Source organism: Myotis myotis, unplaced genomic scaffold (genome assembly GCF_014108235.1).
Source record: "Myotis myotis isolate mMyoMyo1 unplaced genomic scaffold, mMyoMyo1.p scaffold_m19_p_2, whole genome shotgun sequence".
Lineage (NCBI taxonomy): Eukaryota > Metazoa > Chordata > Mammalia > Chiroptera > Vespertilionidae > Myotis > Myotis myotis.
Window position 1 is genome coordinate 100,351,832 of NW_023416324.1, and position 23,378 is coordinate 100,375,209.

General features: G+C 40.7%; 1 protein-coding gene and 1 pseudogene across 11 annotated transcripts in view; one reads left to right on the top strand and one right to left on the bottom strand.

The window, feature by feature from the left end:
* Nucleotides 1-8,905, bottom strand: part of RANBP2 (RAN binding protein 2) — a 93,219-nt gene extending 84,314 nt beyond the window's left edge. For 2 of the 11 annotated variants that reach the window (XM_036351055.1, XM_036351066.1), the window contains exon 1: nucleotides 8,630-8,885. In XM_036351055.1, the coding sequence (XP_036206948.1) occupies nucleotides 8,630-8,701 (72 nt within the window). In that variant the 5' untranslated portion in view covers nucleotides 8,702-8,885. Of the gene's footprint in view, nucleotides 1-8,629 lie in introns of all 11 variants that reach the window. The other 9 variants (XM_036351060.1, XM_036351061.1, XM_036351057.1 and 6 more) reach the window with 8 other exon arrangements.
* A 1,779-nt stretch (nucleotides 8,906-10,684) lies between these two features.
* Nucleotides 10,685-13,390, top strand: LOC118675614 (annotated as a pseudogene).
* Nucleotides 13,391-23,378: the final 9,988 nt, after the last annotated feature.

Here is a 23,378-nt window from a genome sequence, read left to right on the forward strand (position 1 = left end):
AAACTCATCTGTATGGTATGTGAGTTACATCTCAGTAAAGCTGTTAAAAATATACTCTAATTTTATGTCAAAATACTGACATATACTAAGGAAATTATTCCAAGTGATCTTAGTATGACAGTCTTGACACTACATCTTTTTTAACAGAGTATATTCTAAACTAAAGAACTATAAGCAATCTTAAACTTCATTCAGTACTTTTTTTAATATATATTTTATTGATTTTTTACAGAGAGGAAAGGAGATAGAGAGTTAGAAACATCGATGAGAGAGAAACATCGATCAGCTGCCTCCTGCTCACCCCCTACTGGGGATGTGCCCACAACCAAGGTACATGCCCTTGACTGGAATCGAACCTGGGACCTTTAAGTCCATAGGCCAACGCTCTATCCACTGAGCCAAACCGGTTACGGCTCATTCAGTATTCTTAACGCTGCAAAAACAGGTCAAGAAAATCAAATATACTTTTACAAAGCAAAGGAATATACCAGAATTGGGTATACAGAGGCCCCCCACCCACCGCCCCACCATCATGAACTCATAAATTTCAAAGATATGAGGAATGACAATAACTTATGACAATAATATGTAACAATCAAAATGGCATTTAAAAGGAACAGAACTTTCTTTCCCCGTTAAAAATAAAGATTCCGCCGAAACCGGTTTGGATACATCAAATCTTTTGAAAGTAAACTTAAAATTTTCAAGCAAGATATTGAAACTAAATCTTGTATTTTCCTCAGATAAAAAACTATTTCGAGAAGGCCACTACAACAAGTGCAATCGAGTACCAGTATATAGTAAACTCCTTATTGGAACAGTTCAGCGAAAGATTCGACCAATTTAGAAGCCTAGAACAGACCATTAAAATAATTAAGTATCCAGATGTAGTTGTTTACAGTACTTTGGAATTAAAGGATTTCCAATGGATGCAAACTGATGATTTAGAGGTGCAACTCGCAGATTTTCAAGGTAGCATTTGGACTCATGTGTTTGTCGACTTAAGGTCGAAACTTGAAAATCTGGAACAAAATCATTTGAATAATGAAGAAGAGTGCAACTTGAACAAGAAATTTTGAGTGCTTGGAACAGAGTAACTGACACTTTTAGCAACATACAAAAATCTAGCGATGGCTTTGCTAACAGTTTTTTCATCAACATATTTTTGTGAGACTTTGTTCTCAGCATTAAATAATATTAAAACGAACAAAAGAAACCAGCTAACAGAGGAAGTGAGTGGCGCTTGCTTGGCCTTGAAGTGCACCAAGTATGAACCTGCAATCGAAGAATTAGAAGACAAACTTCAGCACCAAAAAAATCACTAATTTCTAGTTTTCGTACCATTTGATTATTATTGTTTTTATTATTATTTTTTCCTAAATATACATTGTTTTTCTGTTTTTGTTCATTTTATACATACTTTGGTCGATTTTTCTTTGTTAAATGGCATTTAAATATGTAAAATAAATATCAAAAATATAAATCTAGAAACCAAGATGGCGGCATAGGTAAACACCGGAGTTTGCTGCCTCGAACAACCACTTCAAAAATACAACTAAAAGACAGAACGGACATCATCCAGAACCACAGGAAGGCTGACTGAGTGGAAGTTCTACAACTAGGAGGAAAGAGAAAAGCATACCGAGACTCAGAGGAGGCGCAGTGCTGAAGTAAAATACTAAGGTGTGGAGTGCATGAGGAGCGGGCTGGCGGCTGAGGACATGGTTGTTGTTTTCAATCGGGAGGGAGTCTCAGGCTCTGAGCTCCAGTTCTGGGCGAGTCTCTAGGGACCCAGACTCATACGGGAGAAGCGGGACAGTCTGGCATCGCTCAGAACCCTAGGGCAGCTTTCTCTCCGTGGGGCTTGCAGCGATTACTGGGACACTGAGAAGCAGAGCCTCTGAGGGCAAGACTGAGAGCAGCCATAATTGCTAACCCTACCCTGTTGATCCCGTGGGACCTGCCCCGCCCAAGCCCTGCAGGGAGACTTTTGCTGAATAGCCTCAGGCAAAGGCTAGATTAGCACCTCCCTAGAGATCCAGGAGCCAGGAAGCCCAGAGGTCAGAGTGGGACCATCCAGTTTGCAGCTCCGTGGAACCATAAAAGACACACTCAGGGGGCAGACTCAGTGAGCACCAAAGCCCCATGGAAGCAAGTCTAGCCCCAGAGGGGTCTCCAGCGCAGAAGTTCTCCCACTGCAGACACAGCTGATTCTCACAGCCAATTGGCCTGTAGGTCAATTCCTCACAGTGATAACTACAACAATCAAGGCTTAATTACAAGACTGTGCACAAAGCCCACAAGGGGGTGCACCAAGAGTGTCTACCTCAGGTAATTGGGACAGAAAGGCACTCTATCGACACAGCGAAGCATAAAAAATGCCGAGACAAAGAAACAGGACACAAATGACAGAATGGGAGGAAAGCAAACTGCTGGATATAGAGTTCAAAACCACACTTTTAAGGTCTTTAAAGAACTGTCTAGAAGCTGTCGATAAATTTAATAAAGCCCTCGAAAAGACTGGTGAGACCCCCCGATAAATGTAGTGAGATCTTCAAGAAGACTAGTGAGACCGTTGATAAATGTAGTGAGATCCTCAAGAAATCTAATGAGACCCTTGAGGTTGTGATAAAGGACCAACTAGAAATTAAGCATACACTGACTGAAATAAAGAATATTATACAGACTCCCAACAGCAGACCAGAGGATCGCAAGAATCAAGTCAAAGATTTGAAATACGAAGAAGCAAAAAACACCCATCCGGAAAAGCAAAATGAAAAAAGAATCCAAAAATACGAAGATAGCGTAAGGAGCCTCTGGGACAGCTTCAAGCATACCAACATCCGAATTATAGGGGTGCCAGAAGAAGAGAGAGAGCAAGATATTGAAAACCTCTTTGAAGAAATAATGACAGAAAACTTCCCCTACCTGGTGAAAGAAATAGACTTACAAGTCCAGAAAACGCAGAGAACCCCAAACAAAAGGAATCCAAAGAGGACCACACCAAGACACATCATAATTAAAATGCCAAGAGCAAAAGAGAAAGAGAGAATCCTAAAAGCAGCAAGAGAAAGAAAATCAGTTACCTACAAGTGAGTACCCATACAACCAGCCGTGGGCAAACTACGGCCCGCAGGCTGGATCCGGCCCGTTTGAAATGAATAAAACTATTGAAAAAAAAGACCATACCCTTTTATGTAATGATGTTTACTTTGAATTTATATTAGTTCACACAAACACTCCATCCATGCTTTTGTTCTGGCCCTCCGGTCCAGTTTAAGAACCCATTGTGGCCCTCGAGTCAAAAAGTTTGCCCACCCCTGGATGTGTCAGCTGAATTATCAACAGAAACTTTGCAGGCCAGAAGGGAGTGGCAAAAAATATTCAAAGTGATGAATACCAAAAACCTACAGCCAAGATTACTTTATCCAGCAAAGCTATCATTCAGAAGTGAAGGCCAGATAAAGAGCTTCACAGATAAGAAGCAGCTAAAGGAGTTCATCACCACCAAACCAGTATTATATGAAATGCTGAAAGGTATCCTTTAAGAAGAGGAAGAAGAAGAAAAAGGTAAAGATACAAATTATGAACAACAAATACATATCTATCAACAAGTGAATCTAAAAATCAAGTGAATAAATAATCTGATGAACAGTATGAACTGGTGATTGTAATAGAATCAGGGACATAGAAAGGGAATGGACTATTCTTGGGGGGGGGGGGTGGTGACAGAAGAGATTGGACAATAATCGTGCACCTATGGATGAGGACAGTGGGTGGGGAGTGAGGGCGGAGGGTGGGGTGGGAACTGGGTGGAGGGGAGTTATGGTGGGAAAAAAAGAGTAACTAATGTAATAATCTGAACAATAAAGATTTAATTAAAAAAAATATATATATATATATATCTTTTTTTTACTATGGTTGCAAATATCAAAAAAAAAATTATGAATATTTCTATATGTGACACGGCACCAGAGTTAAGTTAGGGTTTTTCAAAATTTTGACACGCCGAGCTCAAAAGGTTTGCCATCACTGCTCTAGTATCATAACTATGTATGGGGACAGGTGGGTACGTGAAGCAACAGAAGGCCCATTCTGTAAAGTACACGATTTTCTAACCACTATGCTGTATATCTGAAATTACTAAGGAACAATATTGAGCCCTGGCTGGTGTAGCTCAGTTGGTTGAGTGTAGTCTCTGGTACCAAAAGGTTGAAATGCCTGGGTCGCCGGCTCCATCCCTGGTAGGGGGTGTGCAGGAGGCAGCCAATTAATGTTTCTCTCTCATCAATGTTTCTCTCTCTCTCTCCCTTCCTCTTTCTCTAAAATCAATAACAAAGCCTATTAAAAAGAGAAGAACAATATTGAATAATAAACAAGCAAACACATCTGAAAGATGACAGAAAAAAGAGACAGACAGTGGCTCAAAGAAATGTCCCAGAACTGAAAGAAATAAGTTTGCCAATTGAAAAGAATCTTCAGAAAACCTATAAGCTATCAACAAGAATCACATCAAACATCTAACAATAGTACAAAAGATCAGAAAATTAAGCAATGCTCTCAAAATTAAGGAAAACATTATTTCAAATCTAGAATCTGATAACCAAACTATCAGTTAAATTAGGTAATCAGACACACTATGTTAAAAATTCCCCCCTCATTCCTTCTCAAAGCAAACTGGAGATTGTGCTAAACCAAAACAGAGGAAGTAAGAGGACAAGAGTTACAAGAAACCAAAAGTCTAACACAGAAAAGTGAAGGGATTTCTCAAAATGATGATAAAGGAAAAGTCCCAGGAACACAGCTGTGTAGCAGAGAAACAGAAACCACTCCAGGCTGGAGCAGTAAAACAAGAGTGCTCCAGAAGGAATACACTTAAAAAAAAAAAATGTTTTTTAACTTGAAATTGTGGGTGATGTGAATTGTTTGATCACACTTGAGAGTTTAAATTGGGTTTGAGTAAAGAATTAATAATACATCACCGAAAGCTAAACACACCAAAAAATAAACCAATTGTTAACTCCAGAAAAAAATAACACAATAAAGACAACTCAAGTTCAAAGACATATACTTTCTCGTAATTATATAAACACTAAATATTCATTTAACTAAAAATTACAGAAACAGTTCTGGAAGAACAAGGGGTGGGAAAAAACATCTGTGGGCAGACGTCTGGAGGAACAGAGCAGAAAGTGTCTAAAATGGAGAGAAGATCAAGAAATAAAAGTATACATGTTGCCCTAACCCAGTGGTTCTCAACCTGTGGGTCAGGACCCCTTTGGGGGTCGAACGACCCTTTCACAGGGGTCGCCTAAGACCATTGGAAAACACATATATAATTACATATTGTTTTTGTGATTAACCACTATGCTTTAAATAAGTTCAATTTGTAACAATGAAAATACATCCTGCATATCAGATATTTACATTACGATTCATAACAGTAGCAAAATTACAGTTATGAAGTAGCAACGAAAATAATTTTATGGTTGGGGGTCACCACAACATGAGGAACTGTATTAAAGGGTCGCGGCATTAGGAAGGTTGAGAACCACTGCCCTAACCGGTTTGGCTCAGTGGATAGTGTCCGCCTACGGACTGAAGGATCCCAGGTTCGATTCCGGTCAAGGGCATGTACCTTGGTTACAGGCACATCCCCAGTAGGGAGTGTGCAGGAGGCAGCTGATCGATGTTTCTCTTTCATCGATGTTTCTAACTCTCTATCCCTCTCCCTTCCTCTCTGTAAAAAAAAAAAAAGAAAAAAGTATACACGTTATTCAGAAGTACAGCTGAATGGTAGGGCAAACAAGTAAGAGTTGACAAATTGCTTCCGAGGAGTAGGAATCAGGGGTCTGGAATGAAAAGCTAACTAGACAGAAATCTAAAAAACTAAATAGAAGCCATGTGGAAAAATAAAAATTAAAGAAGCACAAGTGAAAATTTCAACAAGGGCTGGTGTAAAGAAGAAGAAAAATGGCAAAACAAGAGATGAACAAATGGCAGCAAGGGAAAATCTGAGAATATGAACCCAACACCTCACTCCAGAAATAGGATAACCTAGAAAGCATGATCAGTTCACACAGGGCCAGTCTCTGCCAAATGGGAGCCAAGTAAATACTAGTCTTTCTACTCTTCACAGCTGCCTCCACCACCTCCCTTCTGTTATCCAAAGCACCCATTTTTGTCATTTCACTTAGAGGCAAGTTTAACGAATGCCATCATGAGTTCCACCAGGCTCTAAAGTAAACTATTTCTCCTTGTTTGAAGAAAAACATCTGATTAAAATAATACTCTTTAAATGGAAAAGAGAGCCCTAACCAGTTTTGCTCAGTGGATAGAGAGTCCGCCTGCGGACTGATGGGTGCCAGGTTCGATTCCAGTGAAGGGCATATACCTTCATTGCAGGCACATCCCCAGTAGGGAGTGTGCAGGAGGCAGCTGATCGATGTTCCTCTCTCATTGATGTTTCTAACTCTCTATCCCTCGCCCTTCCTCTCTGTAAAAAAAATCAATAAAATACATATATTTTTAAAAATAAATAAATGTAAAAGAGAGATGGCCATAATAACCAATCCTTAAAAATTTGCCTCCAACCCTCTTTATGTGATAGAAGAGCTAGGTAATTCAAAGAACATTCTAACTTCTGTCTAGAATAGCGGTTCTTAATTTTGAGGAGCAAGAGTGCCCACTAACAATCTCATGAAAGCTTTAAACCTGCTTTTTTTTTTTTTTTTTTTTTTTTTTTAAAGGCAAGGAATGGTTCTCCCTTAGAGCCTTTGAGGGTGCCCTCCACTGTCTTTTTTTTTTTAACATATTTTATTGATTTTTTACAGAGAGGAAGGGAGAGGGATAGAGAGTTAGAAACATTTTTTAAATATATTTTATTGATTTTTTACAGAGAGGAAGGGAGAGGGATAGAGAGTTAGAAACATCAATGAGAGAGAAACATCGATCAGCTGCCTCCTGCACACCCGCTACTGGGGATGTGCCCACAACCAAGGTACATGCCCTTGACCAGAATCGAACCTGGGACCCTTGAGTCCGCAGGCCGATGCTCTATCCACTGAGCCAAACTGGTTAGGGCTAAACCTGCTTTTAAAAACAAAAGTGGTATCTAATACTTTAAACAATAAAGAATTATAAAAATAAAATAAATAAAACCCATTTGCCATGGGAGGGGGGCATCGTATCAATTTCAAGGGTACAAAAACCCTTAGTAAGGTTCTGTTTTATATTCGGACACCACATGTGTTCATGACTACACCAGCAATTTGTAGGTACCCATTCTTCTCTGAAGAAACAGGCTGTAACCTACTCCACTATTCCTAAAAAATACTAAATCAGACCCACTATCAAAGTCCTGTTGAAACACCTATTGAACTTGAATAAGTATCTTTAATTTCTCCGGGTGTCAATATCCACAGGGTTGTTGGGAGCACAAATTAAGATAACAAATGTCCAGTATATGACAAAAGATACAATTATGTGTTGATCCTCTTTGAGTTTTGGGGATATTTTTTAAAAAATTACCTCACTTATTTTTATTCTTATAGGTCCTTGCCCACAACAGGTCAGAATGACTGATTCTTTTTAACATCAACATTCATTTAGTGCTTACTGTGTGCCAAGCATTGCCCTAAACGCTCAGCATGGATTATCCTACATGCTCCTATAAAAAAAAAAAAAAAAACTCCATCTTATTGATGAAATACGTTCAACTTGTCTCAAGTCCCACAGCTTATAAACCAAATAGTAGTTTCAACCACAGGCAAACCGACTCAAGATTCTGTGTACAGCCACCCTTAATTCCTTTTTCCTCACACTACACACACACAATCACTAAAGTCACGTTGAACACAAAATTTATCTAGTACAGTATTTATTTTAAAAGAGCAAAAATGCTCTAAGAGCATGTGGTCGAAAAAGTCAAAATTTTTAAGGCATAGTAACAACTCCCTGCAAGAAACTTAGAATTCCCAAGATTCCGTTTTACTTTAAAAAAAAAACACACAAGTTTTCAGAGTGCTGGGGCGGGAGGTGGAACCCGCCTCAAAACAAGGAGCACTTCCAGTATCCTTTGCGCGGTCTACCAGCCAGGCAGTTGCACACGTGACTGTCCCTGCTGCGGGTCACCTGCACGCCCACACTGGTCCGTCATAGCAGCAAGGGCCCACCCGGAGCCGTGCCAATCCCCGCGGGGTTCCACCACCCTCCAAAGCCGGAAGGCGCCGCCTCCGCCGCGGCGGGTAACTGTCCAGGAGACGAAAAGAACCCCGCTGGCTGTGGGAGGCGCCCACGCCCGGGGACGAGGCCTCGCGGGCCGCCCGCGCCCAAGGAAACCCGGGCCAGGCTGGGCCCACGGGTGAGTCAGAAGGGGCCAGAGAAAGAGGAAGCGCTGGCAACCCAAGGCCGCCCGCCGCGGCCTCACCCCTCCTCCAGTGCCCCTCAAGCTCGAGAACCCCACGCCGCCATCGGACCGCGCAAGCCGGCCGGCGTCTCAACAGAAATCCCGGGGAGCGGCGGCCGCCGTGAGCCATGAGGAGGGCGAGAGGCGGGCGCGAGGCGAGCGCCACGCGGGGCCACGGCCAGGCCTGGGCGGAAGCCACCCGTCTCTTCAGTACCCGCTCACCTCTCGGGACGACGGGGTGAAACCCTGCACCGAAGCGATGTACCGTTCCACCTCCGCCTTGCTGCGCCTCATCGCGCCGCCAGCCTGGACCCCAGGGCGCGACAGGCCAGCGCTGAGGCCCAAACAGTCACCGTTTCCAGTCGCCGAGCGCCTAAAGCCAGTGACGCAGCGCCGTCTCCGGCAGAGGAGAGGACCACCCCGCGTGCGTCTTGCGTCAGCACTATGCGCCTCGCCCACGACTGCGGCCGCACTCCCACTGCGCACCTCCCACGTCGTACTTCGCGCAGCGCTCATCCTGATGGCACCTCCTTCTGGCCCCATTCTCCCGGGCTCCGCGCCTGCGGGTCACAAGTCACATTCCTATTTGCTGTCAGAGAATGAGCAGCGCTGGTCTGGGAAACAAGTGTTTATCAGACATGGGCTAAGGACTAGGCTAGATCAGCGATTTTCAGCGGTGTGCCGCAAGAATTTTTAAAGCATGCACTACCTGATTATTCAATCAGGGGTAATGACCTATTTTCCCTTAGATTGCCAAGTAAAAAAAATGACAACAGCCCTGGCTGGTGTGGGTCACTTGGTTGAACGTGGGCCAGTGCACCGAAAGGTTGCTGGTTCGATTCTTTGTCGGAGCACATACCCAGGTTGAGGGTTTGATACCCCACCCCTGGGGTTCTAAGGGAGGCAACTCGTTGATGTTTTTATCTCCCTGCCTCTTCTCTTCTCTCTTTAAAAATCAATAAAAAACATATTAAGAATAAAAAATATTTATTTTAAAAAATGACAACAGCCCTAGCTGGTTTGGCTCAGTGGATAGAGCTTCGGCCTGAAGACTGATGGGTCCCAGGTTCAATTCCAGTCAAGGGCACATCCCTGGGTTGTGGGCTCAATCCACAGTGTGGGACAGGCAGGAGGCAGCTGATCAATGATTCTCTCATTGATGTTTCTATCTCTCTCCCTCTCCCTTCCTCTCTGAAGCCAATAAAAATATTTTTAATAAATATTTTAAAAATGACAACAGCCCACACAATAGTCATCTAGAATGAATCAAAATCATACCTTTTCTTGTCAGATCAGCAAAAATTATTTTTTTCAGTGTGCCACAGAATTTTTAATAATTAATTTATGTGTGCCATGAGATGAAAAAGGTTGAAAATTGCTGAACTATATCAATGAAATGATCTTTTACCTGATGTGTTCTCAAAAGTTTTGGTCTTTTGTTCTCTTTAGCACTCAGGCCATTTTGGTGAGCGTGTTCCAATTGGAACCTTTTGGAGACAATTGGTTAAATATATTATGTTGGACATGTATGAGTATGAAGCATATATGTTAAATTTAATTCATGCTTTTAAAAGCATATGAAAAATTAGAAGTTCATAATTTAAGGTAGGCCACAAATACTGTTTTTGGACTTTTATAACTATATTACACCTATGTGTACATACATATGAATGCCCCCCAAATTTATATTTCAGTAGCAAAACAGGGTACACCAAAATGTTAACAGTAATCATCTCAAGATGTTGAGTTATCTGTATTTTCCAAACCTTCAAAAATGTTTTCTTTTAGAATTTGAATTTTAAAATCTCAGTTGAAAACAAGTTTTACAAAATGTTTCCAATAGTGAAGACATTTTTAGATTTTAAAAGATCACATGTATATATACAGTAGGCTCTTGAATATCTGGGAAAATAGAAAATTATGTTGAAATTCTTAACACAAAGTTTAGGATGTTATTGTTATGGATAATATTTTTTATTTTTCCATATTTTCCAAGTTTTCTACAATGAACAAGTATTGCCTTTATAAAAAGGAAAAAACAGCATTTTGTTCTATTTCAATCATATTGGATGTGAACAAGAGAAAAGGAAATGATGAGTCTGAGGTTACCAGCGTGACTGACATACATTAACATGCATGTAAAAAGAACCTCGTTTGGGGTGGAAATCCTATTTTTTAATTAATTTAATCCTCACCTGAGGACATGCTTATTGATTGATTTTAGTAAGAGGGAAATGGAGAAAGAGAGAGAGAAACATTGGCTGGTTGCCTCCGATACCCACCCCAACCAGGGATTGAACCGGAAACCTGGGTATGTGCCCAAACCAGAAATTGAACCCGCAACCTTTCAGTGTATTGGATGACACTCCAAACAACTGAGCCAAACTGGCCAGAGCCGAAATCCTATTCTAGGTAGTTGATTTATTTCACTTGAGGTGCCATTTATATATCCAAGCAGAGATGCCTATTAGGTAGATGAAATAATAGGACCAAGATGTCTGATAGACTTAGAAATCATAAAGCTCCCAGTAATAGTTGACATAATGAGTTTGCCTGGAAAAAGTGTTAGTAATAATAGCCATAGCTAATAAGTAAGCCCCTCCTCTGTTCCATGTCCTTTTCTTAGTACTTCATATGTATTAACTCATTTAATTTTCCCAAACACCTTATGAGGATACTATTATTTATTATTATCCTCAGTTTTACAGATAAAGAATCCAAAAAATTAATTTGCTTAAGTTGAACATACTAAAAAGGAATGGGCCCAAGAGAGAACCTTCCGAGAAACATAAAAAACTTTTCTTCCCCCAAACCACACACCTAATTATAATGTCTTCTAACAAAGAATCCCATAGCAGCAGGTGAATTCTATTCTAAAGGTTCCACCACTTATGCTGATTGTACATTCAATTCGAATAAGTTGAATCCATAGAAATTATCTAGCTTGTTTTATTTTTTACTAGAGGCCCAATGCACGAAATTCATGCAAGAGTAGGCCTTCCTTCCCCCAGCTGCCGGCACCAGCTTCTCTCTGGCACCCGGGAATGAAGCTTTCCTCCAGCACCTGGGACCTGGGCTTCCCTTGCAGCCCTGGCTTTGTCTGGAAGGTCATCCAGAAGGATGTCCGGTCTAATTAGCATATTATGCTTTTATTATTATAGATTAGAACCAGATTTACCTAATTTGTCTGAGTGCTCAACTTCTGAATTAATTGAACAGTCATCCAACATTGTTGCAAATCAAACTCAAGAGTTGCTTTTATCTCCTGAAGTACTTTTATGCTCTGTTGCTGATCGTCATCCACTGCAGACATGTATTATGATTATCTTTCACATGTCACATGATTCTTTTCCTAGAGTCATTTATACTGCCATTTCATCTCACCATTTTCTCAGCACTCCCAGTTTGTATGTTTCTATAGTAATCTTAAATAACTGCTTTGTAGGTTGTACTTTGAATATTCTCATGGCTTTGAACTTAGTAGACATGACGGGTTAACAATGTTCGTAAAGAAGTTCAGTGCTAACGTTCCATCTATCCCTTTTATTTTTTGTTGATTTTATTTTATGTTTTATTTATTTCAGAGAGGAAGGGAGAGGGAGTGAGAGATAGAAACATCAATGATGAGAGAAAATCATTGATTGGCTGCCTCCTGCACACTCTCTACTGGCAACCCAGGCATGTGCCCTGACCAGGAATCGAACGTAACCTCCTGGTTCAGAGGTCGATGCTCAACCCTTTTGCTTCTTAATTTCCAGGACTCAGATTCATTGCATGTCCTCTGAAGGAGGGAAGCTCTTGGTTGGAGGGCTCAATTTCAACACTGATGAGTAGGCTCTGGAAGATCACTTCAGCTTCAGGACTATTTCTGAGGTCGTTGTTGTCCAGGACCAGAGATTCAGTGATCCCAATGTTTTGGCTTCATTACCTTCACCAGTCCAAAGAATGCTTCAGATGCCATGAGAGCCCTGAATGGAGAGTCTCTGGACTGTTGCCAGACCTGTGTGAACCATGTAGGCAAGTCTGCCCAGAGAACCAAACTTTGGGGCCCATGGGCATGGACCGAGATATGGGAGTGGCAGGTATGACAGTCAACCTAGAGCAGTGGTAGGCAAACTCATTAGTCAACAGAGCCAAATATCAACAGTACAATGATTGAAATTTCTTTTGAGAGCCAAATTTTTTAAACTTAAACTATATAGGTAGGTACATTGTTATTAACTTAATTAGGGTACTCCTAAGGCTTAGGAAGAGCCACACTCAAGGGGCCAAAGAGCCGCATGTGGCTCGCGAGCCGCAGTTTGCCGACCATGGACCTAGGATATGGATATGGAAGCTCCAGAGACTATGGTGGTAGTCAGGGTGGTTAGGACTGCTACTCAGGAGGAAATTACAGAGACAATTTATGGCAACTCAGATGAGGCATGCACACCTAATGTAATACACAGGTATAAAACTTTTGATCCAGGGTCATCCTTCCAAATGGCTGTATTTATAAAGAATTTTGGAGCTGCACAGAAATAACTGTTTCAGTATATTGACTTCTGTTTCTGAATTGAGCTCCCAAAGTGGCTTGTTAAAGATATTTTAGAAAGTTCCATGTGTGTTTAATTCTTTTCCCAATTAAAGACAAATTCTGGGACATTTATAGAGTCTAATATTTTTCTTTATACTATTTTAAGTTTGGGCTGTCAGGATGGATTCTAGCAAAAAAAAAATATTTGGCCAGTCTGATTTTTCTCCCCCAGAGATTTTTCTCCCCTTGTGCATCTAGGAACAGTTTAAAAACTCTCACATCATTGTTAGGAAGCAATTTCCAAATGTGACTACCAGAAATCAAGAATATGATTACTTAGCCCTAGCCGCTTTGGCTCAGTGGATAGAGCGTCAGCCTGCAGACTGAGGGGTCCCGGGTTCGATTCCGGTCAAATGCATGTACCTTGGTTTGGGCACATCCCCAGTAGGAGGTGTGCAGGAGGCAGCTGATCGATGTTTCTCTCTCATTGATGTTTCTAACTCTCTATCCTTCTCCCTTCCTCTCTGTAAAAAATCAATAAAATATATTTTTAAAAAATATATGATTACTTAGAGATGTTTTTACTAATGATCACTGTCCTGATTACAACCAGTCCTCAGGTTATGTTGGACTTGACGTACGTTGTTTTGTGGTTACATCGCCATCTCCCGTTTATTTATTAAAAAGAGGTTCCGTCATTTCAACATATGTATATGTGCTTTATGTTTTTTATTATTTATTTACCACAAGTAAAGGTCAGGAATTGTTATCTTTCTTTTAAATTTATTTTACTGTTTCACTTCATTACTGCTGTTATGTGCTCCATGTGAGTGATGTAGGTGCTTACGTAAGTGGATTTCGACTTATGGTGAAAATCGCATTACATCGCGCCGTAGGAACGGATCTCTGACGTAACCTGAGGACCTACTGTATATAGAAGTTTCTTTAATATATTTATAAATATCATTTTTTAAATACTGGAAGGAAAAATAATAGTTTGTGTTTCATGTAGCATTTAGGATGTCCTTCATGGAGCTGATTAAAAAGAAAAAACCAGAGGGGGAAAAGGAAGTTCAGAAATAAGAGAAACCACATTGCCACTGACATTACCTTTCTTTCTTGGACATATTTAAGTTCTTTTCATTTGGAAACTTTTCTGTTGATTCCATCTCTGAAAGTAGAGGCTTTTGCACATGTTGCTCTTTTTTTAAAAATATATATTTTATTGATTTTTTACAGAGAGGAAGGGAGAGGGATAGAGAGTGAGAAACATTGATGAGAGAGAAACATCAACCAGCTGCCTCCTGCACACCCCCTACTGGGGATGTGCCCGCAACCAAGATACATGCCCTTGACTGGAATTAAACCTGGGACCCTTCAGTCCGCAGGCTGACACTCTATCCACTGAGCCAAACCAGCCAGGGCTGCACATGTTGCTCTTGATGTCCATAACCAAAACTGCCTGTCATGTGCAGAAACTGATCTTTCACCTATTAACTGAGGAAGGATTTGGAGCTATCACATGATAACACAATCCTGCCTGGACTCATTTGAGGCAGGACTTGCACAAATCCTAAATGAAGGAACATATATGCACATATGTATATGAATTTGTATGTATATATCTATACATACATAGGTGTGTGTGTATGTATCTATGGGAATTGAATCCCCAAATCAGTGCAAATCTATCTATAGTACTAAAAGGGTAATATGCTAATTAGACCAGACATCATTCCGGATGTCATTCCAGACATCCTTCCAGATGAAGTCAGGGCCAGAGCAAACCCTGGGTCCCAGGTGCCTGCCAGTGGCTGGAGGGAAGCCTGGGTTCCGGGTGCCAGAGGGAAGCCAATGCGGGCATCCGGAGGAAGGCCTACTCTTGCATGAATTTCGTGCATCGGGCCTCTAGTATATATATAAAAGCCAAGTGACCGGAATGACCAGAACGACTGGTCACTATGACAAGCACTGCAGCAGCCAACTGGCCTAACTGGGGCCCTGATCGGCAACCCCCAACTACCCATGGCCCCTCCCCCTAGATGGCCCGGCCCCTGATCAGCCTCCCTACCCCAATCGGGGGCAGGGCCGGCCAGCCAACCTCTCACGTCCCCTACCCCCTGCCGACTGGCCCAATCAGCCCTGATCAGGGTGGGCCAGCCATACCCCACCATGCACGAATTCATGAGCCGGGCCTCTAGTATAAATATAATGTGACACAACATGAAGTTTAAAGTTTTCTAGAAGTCACATTTTAAAAAGTAGAAAGGAACAGGATAAATTAATTTTAATAATCTTTTATTCAACCCAATCTATTTAAAATATAATTTCAACATTCAATTAATACAAATTGTTAGTGAGCTATCTTACATTTTTTTTTGTACTAAGCATTCAAAATTTGTACTAAGCATTCAAAATCTGTAATATATATATATATATTTGTTATATATATATATATATGTAATATATATATATATAATTCAGATGCTAAGTTTTTATCAGAAATACTTTTAGGTCTGCATTTAGATTTCATGAAATTTAGGGTTGAAAAAATAGGTTTATATACCCAAGTTGTTCCAAACATATTTAAAAGTTGTCAATAATAGAACTGAATATCAAGTTTTAAGTTTTAAAATTAAAATTAGGTCAAATTAAAAATTCAGTTATTCAGTAACACTAGCTACATTTCAGATGTTTAGTTGCCATATGTCCAATATACATTGGACAGTATGGCTCTATATAATTCTATTGCTTGTTCAGACATTAAACTTACTAGTGCCCTAACCGGTTTGGCTCAGTGGATAGAGCATCAGCCTATGGACTGAAGAGTCCCAGTTCAATTCCGGTCAAGGGCATGTACCTTTCTTGCGGGCACATCCCCAGTAGGGGGTGTGCAAGAGGCAACTGATTGATGTTTCTAATTCTCTATCCCTCTCTCTTCCTCTCTGTAAAAAATTCAATAAAATATATTTTTTTAAAAACTTACTAGTAATAAAGGAACAGGCTGTGCAGCTGGCGTGGCTCAGTGGCTGAGCGTCGACCTGTGAACCAGAAGGTCATGGTTCTATTCCCGGTCAGGGCACATGCCCAGGTTGCAGGCTCAATCCCTAGTGTGGGGTGTGCAGAAGCAGCTTATCTCTCCCTCCCACTCCCTTCCTCTGTGAAATCAATAAAAATATAATTTGTTAAAAAAGGAAACAGGTTATGTAAGAAAACAGGATACTACCTGTAGCAGTCAATGTATTTGATGGAAAATTCAAAAAGCACAGCAACTCAGAAGCTAAATACCAGAGCTTTAAGGAAAGACTGATCAACAACATAAAATGCTGCAAAAAGATCAGAAATTATGACTGAAAAAACTCTCTAGACTTACTTACTAACAGTTAACTTTTTAAATATATATTTTTATTGATTTCAGAGAGGAATAGAGAGGGAGAGAGAGATAGAAACATCAATAATGAGAGAGAATCATTGATCAGCTGCCTCCAGCATGCCCCACACTGGGGATTGAGTCCACAACCCCGGGCATGTGCCCTTGACTGGAATTGAACCCAGGACCCTTCAGTCCACAAGCCAAATCTTTATCCACCGAGCCAAACTGGCTAGGGCACTAATAATTAATTTTTAAAAGAAATGGTGCAGGCAAAAACCAGCTTGCAAATGGTTAAGGAAATGAAGACGCAAAGTGATGATTATTATTTTTTAATAGGGAGAACAGTTGTTGGTATTTTCAGTAGATAATCATATAGAAAAATTGCTGACTTGGGAGGGATATAGTTTTATGAATTTTAAGATATATACGTATATTCATGTAACCACTACCAGAGTCAGCTACCACAAAACAATTCCATTACCCAAAAATATACATTCATAGTATTACTTTATAGTTGCTTTCTTCACCATTGATCACTTCTCCACACTATGGTTTTGTCTTCTAAGGAATATCATGAATGGAATTATACACGTGTATGTAACCTTTTGATACTTGCTTCTTTCATTCAGTATAATGCCTTTGGAATTCATCCAAGTTTTTGCATATATTAATAGATTACTCTTTTCATTTTGCTGATTTGTGATCCATGGTATGAATATACTACAGGTTTGTCATTTACCAGTTGTAGGGCATTTGGGTCATTACCAGTTTTGGATGATTACAAATATAATGCTATAAACATTTGTATACATGTTTTCAATGAACACAAGTTTTTATTTATTGTGCTCTCTAGAGTAAGGGTTGACAAACTATGGCCTGTGGGCTGGCTGCCTGTTTTTACAAATGAGTTTATTGCAATGCAGCCATGCCCATTCCTCTACATATTGTCTTATGGCAACTTTTGCACTACAATGACAAAGTTGAGTAGTTGTGAGAGACTTATGTTCAATAAACTTAAAATATTTACTATCTGCCGAAACCGGTTTGGCTCAGTGGATAGAGCGTCGGCCTGTGGACTGAAGGGTCCCAGGTTCGATTCCAGTCAAGGGCATGTACCTGGGTTGCGGGCACATCCCCAGTAGGAGATGTGCAGGAGGCAGCTGATCGATGTTTCTCTCTCATTGATGTTTCTAACTCTCTATCTCTCTCCCTTCCTCTCTGTAAAAAATCAGTAAAATATATTTTAAAAAAATATTTACTATCTGGCCTCTTAAGGAAAAACTTTGCTTAAACCTACTCTACAGACTCAGGAGTGGTGGGTCCTATGGTGGGTGTCAGGTTTAACTTTATAAGAAACAGCCCAACTTTTCTAGAGTGGCTATATCATTTTTGCATTCCTTTCAGAAATATATGAAAGATCCAGTTGCTCTGCATCCTTGTCATCACTTGGTATTGTCAGTATGTTTTTATTTAAATCATTCTAAAAAGTGTATAGCAGATCTTGTTGTCATTTTATTTTAGTCCTTAATAGGATTTAGCCAATTAAAATGTTCTTATTGAATGTTTTTTTCCCATATGGATGTTTGCCAACCATATATCTTGCTTGGTAAACTGTGTTTTAGTTGCCTATGTTTTCATCTGGTTGTTTGTTGTCTTACTGTTGAGTTTTGAGAGGACTTTATGTCTTCTGATTGCAAGCTCTCTATCATATGATTGGCATTTTCTCCCAGTGTGTAGTTTTTTTCATTCTCTAAACAGTGTCTTCTACAGAGCAAACATTTTTTATTTTGATAAAGTTTAACATATCCATTTTTCTTTTATGAATCATGATTTGATGTCATGTCTAAGAACTCTTTGCTTAACCCCAAGTCACAAAGATTTTCTTCTATGCCATACACTTTATATTTAGATCTGTGATCCAAATTGAGTTAATTTTTGTTCTAAGTGGAAGGTTTATGTCAAGAGCCTTTCTTTGTATATGGATATCCATCTGTTCCAGCATTATCCTTTCTCTATTAAATTGCTATTGCCCCTTTGTAGAAATCAAATGACCATATTATCATAGGTCTATATCAGGATTCTCCATTTCGTTTCATTAGTTTATGTATCTGTCTTTATGCAGACACTTCACTGTCTTGATTACTGTAGCTTTATATGTCTTAAAATTTAGTAGTGTGAGCCTGGCTGGAGTGGATCAGTGGTTGAGCATCGACCTATGAACCAGGAGGTTCGATTCCCGGTCAGGGCACATGCTCAGGTTGCAGGCTCAATCCCCAGTGTGGGGCATGCAGGAGGCAGCCGAGCAATGATTCTCTCTCATCATTGATGTTTCTATCTCTCTCTCCCTCTTTTTTCCTCTCTGAAATCAATAAAAATATCTTTTAAAAAATTGAGTGGTGTTATTCCTCCAATTTTTGACTTATTTGTAAAAATTGTTATATATTAGATCCTTTGTCTTTTCAAATACATCCTAAAATCAAATATTCTATTGAAAATTATGGTAGGAACTCTTGGACATATGTTTAATCTACAGATAAATATAGGGAGAATTGCCATGTTTATTGTGTCTTCCAATCCATGAGAATAGGAATGACCATTTATTTAGGTCTTCTTTGCTTTCATCAACATTTTGTGGGGTTTTTGTTTGTTTGTTTGTTTGTTTTTTTGACATTTTGTGGTTTTAAGCATATAAATTCTGTACATGTTTTGTTAAGTTATAGTTATTTCCTTTTTCATTGAGCTAATATAAATGGTATTGTTTTTATTAGATTTCTCAGCTTCCATTGAACATCGCTAGTATAGAGAAATACAATTGATTTTTGTGTTGACCTTGTATCCTGTGACATTGTTAAACTGACCTATTAGTTCTAGGAGGGTTTTTTTTGTAGGTTCCTTGGCATTTTACATTGACATAGAAAATTTATATGATTATGTATGCCTTTTATTTCTAATTTGTATGACTTTTATTTCTTTATCTTGCTTTATTTCATTGGTCTACAATGTCGAATGAGACTGGTAAAAGAGGACATCCTTCCCTTGTTTCTGATCTTAAGGGGAAAGACTTTCACCATTAAGTAGATATTAGCTGTAGATTATTTGTAGATGCCTTTATCAGGTGAAGAAAATGACCTCTATTCCTAGTTTGCTAACAGTTTTTATCTTGAATGAACATTTAGTTATGTCAAATGCTTTTTCTGTATTACTTGATGTGATCACTTAATTTTTTTTTCTTTAAGCTATTACTATGATTCTGTTGCTTGATTTTAGAATATTAGACCATCCTAGAATTCCCAGGATAAACCCCCATGTATTTGAGATGTGTTTTGTTTGTCTGTTATTTGTGGTAAAATACACATGACAAAATTTACCATTTTAACTATTTTTAATTAGTTAAATTCAGTGGCATTAAGTGTATTTACAATGTTAGGGAATCATTACAACTATCTATTTCCAAAAGATTTTTTTCATACCAAAGAGAAACTATACATTAAACAATAACTTTGCATTCTCCCTCCCCAGACCCTGTTAACTTCTACTCTTCTCTGTGTGTCTATTAATTTGCCAATTCTGAGAGGTGGAAAAAATGGCAGCTGAATAGGCAGATGTGTTGTGCACCTTGTCCCAGGGACAGACTAGGAATACAACTAAATTGGTGAACATCCACCTGGAATTAACAAGTTAGACACAGCTGAGGAGACAATTTACAATAAGGAAGGGCAGAGGACGCCTGAAGACAGGTAAGAATGGGAATCGAGATAGGAGGCTGGCCAGTGGGCCAAGAGGGTGACAAGGAAGCTGCATTGCACCAAAGTCGCATCCCTTGGCAACAAGCATAACATCCACCTGTTAAAAGGAAAAGCCACAGGGCTGCTGGCTGCAGGGGAATCTAGACCCAAGACCACAGACATGAAAGTCTGCGTAGTGAAAGGCAGCCAAGCAGCACAGTGCTGGGAAGAGACAAGCCTGCAGTTTGTTTTGGTTTTGTTTGGTCTTTGCTTTTATTCTCTAAATCCAGAACAAAGGACTTTTCAATTGCAAACACTCACCCAAGGGTTTGGAGCAGGGAGAGAGGCACAGACTTGAGGTGCCTGAGGAGAGGCTGGGAAAGGAAGCAGGGCAGGGAGATGCGACCAGGAGTCCTGCATTGGGACGTTCTCCCCCCCCCCCCCCCCCCGCCAGCCTGGGCGCCCCCAATTGCCCTCCTCTGCCAGCCTGGTCACCCCATACAGCCTGCTGTTCAGTCATTTGGTCGTCCCTCACTAACTCCCCTGCTGGCCTTGTTGCCCCACACAGCCTGCTGTTCAGTTGTTTGTCCAGTTGTTTCGGTTGTGACGGCCCCTGGCTTTTTATATATTAGGACGAGAGGCCTGATGCACAAAATTCGTGCAAGAGTAGGCCTTCCTTCCCCCAGCTGCCGGCAGCAGCTTCCCTCTGGCACCCGGGACCCAGGCTTCCCTTGCAGCCCCAGCTTCATCCAGAAAGTCATCAGAAGGATGTCTGGTCTAATTAATATATTACACTTTTATTATTATAGACTAAAGGCCCAGTGCATGAAATTTGTGCAAGGGTAGAGTCCCTAGCAGCTGCCGCCTGCTGGCTGCCGGCTGCCAGCCAGGGCCTCCCTTTCCCCGGCTGCCTGCTGCTGCCGCTAGCCAGGGCAAGGCCAGCTGGGGAGAGGTGCTGTGGTCAGTTGGCCAGCCCCACCCCCCGGTCGAACTCCTAATTGAACTCCCGGCAGTCGAACTCCCGGTCAGGGGGACAATTTGCATATTAGTCTTTTATTATATAGGATTCCTCCTCATTCATTCCAATCATTTATTCAAAATCTCCTCTGTGAGAGGCAGTGTAATAGGCATGGGGGAAACTAACATGAATAATGGTCATCTCTTCCCCAGAGGTGCTCTGCCTCACTTGTGGCTTTAGTACATACCCAGTAAGCTAGATGCACAGTGTGGGGAGGCAGGGCCTTCCTCCACTAACCTAAGGACCATCATGACTTGGATGTCATACTTCAGCTTGGCCCTACTGGCTTTTCAATCTATTTTGTGGCAATAAGGGAACAGTGTGCAGGTGGAAGGGACCACACCTGAAAGGATAGAGGCTTTGCTTTTGATTAGCACGTATTTTTTATTTTGAACCAAAGGACATGCTTCAAATGAGTAGTTTGAATAGAACATGTCAGTGTTAAAGGACTCATCTCTTTTTTTTTTTAAATATATTTTATTGATTTTTTACAGAGAGGAAGGGAGAGGGATAGAGAGCTAGAAACATCGATGAGAGAGAAACATCGATCAGCTGCCTCCTGCACACCTCCTACTGGGGATGTGCCTGCAACCACGGTACATGCCCTTGACCGGAATCGAACTTGGGACCCTTCAGTCCACAGGCCGATGCTCTATCCACTGAGCCAAACCAGTTAGGGCAGGACTCATCTCTTTTGTTTACATGTCAGCTGCAGTATCCTGATATGTCTCATGCACACCTATTTTTTAAAGTAGACATGTATTAGGAACACTGACTCTAAAAATGAAACCACCCTAGACAATTTTTCTCAGTGGATAGAGCTCTGGCCTGCAGACCACAAGGTCCTGGGTTTTATTCCAGTCAAGGGCATGTACCTCAGTTGCAGGCTCCTCCCTGACCCAGGCTCTGGTCGTGGCTTATGCAGGAGACAACCAATCGATGTTTCTCTCTGTCTTTCCCTCTCTCTTCCACTCTCCCTAAAAGGGACATTCTTAAACTGCCAAATCTAAGTGGCCATTTCTCCCCAGAAGAGCTAGCCCCTCCCAGTAGCCTCAAGGAAGCTTGCCACACCCTGCATTTGGGGCATTACAGAGGAAACAAAGGCAGAGGCCAAGTTTATGGGTCTGAATAGTCCCAAAGAGTCCTCAGTGACTGGATTGGAAGAGGGCCCTGTTGAGCCCGATATTCTGGGAACCAGACTAATAAAAACTCCAGGTTGCCAGCCAACCCCATTGGTCTCCATAGAAGGATCTGTGACCAACCAAGGCCAGAGTAATATTTTGGGCCACTCTCAGAGGAGTAGCTCTAGATCAGGAAAAAACAAAACAAAGCACCCATCTTGTCCCCTGAAAGCAAAACAACGCCATCCCCTCATAAAACAATATCAGATACAGAAGCTTAAATGATTAAGACTGACAGCTGGCAGACAGACAAAGAGGGCAGATTGGCCCTGCCTGCTTGCAGCCAAAGATTGTGGAGACAGACACGAGCAGAGGACCTGTGGAAGGAGCTTCAAGCAGGGTGCTAAAAGCCAAAAGAAAGTGCATGGCAGTGGCCAGCACCTAAGTAGCTAGCAGGAAGCCCAGAATTAGCAGGCAGAACAGAAGAGTGGAGATCTAAACCAATTCCCGTGGGGCATTAAAACTTGGCTGAAATGAAGGATGCTTCACTTTTTAATTTTTATTATTTAAAATTTTTAAATTTTTTTTTATTTTATCTTATTTTTTATTGTTTGCACCTTTTTCTTCCACACTTCTCTGTTTTCCTCCCATTTATCTTCTCCTTTTCCCATTTTAGTTTTACTGTTTCTTTTGTCCCCTTTTTAAAAATGGATCTTCTTTATCTGTTTTATTGATGTGTTATTATTCTAATCTCTTGGTTTATTCAAATATCTAATTTCCTCTTCCCTGCTCCTACTCCATTTCTCCTCCTCTTTTTTTTTTTTTTTTTTTTTTTTACTTTACTAGTCAATTATTTTCTTCTTTCTCTATTCTCTTGCTTTTTTCTTCTCCTAAATTTTTTCTTAATTTTTTTATTTTTTGGTTAATCCTCATCTGAGGATATTTTTCCATTAATTTTTAGAGAGAGTGGAAGGGAGAGGGAGAGACAGAGAGAAACATCAAAGTAAGATAGACACCTTGACTGGTTGTCTCCTGCACACAGGGCTGGGGAACATGCAATCAAGGTTTGTGCCCTTGACCAGAATCGAACCCAGGGCCCTTCAGTCTGCAGGCTCTCTCTCAACTGAGCCAAACTGGCCAGGGCTCTTCTCCTAATTTTTTAACTTGTTTCACTTCCTAAATTTAAGCCTATCTTCTCTCTTCTCTATGCTTCTTTAA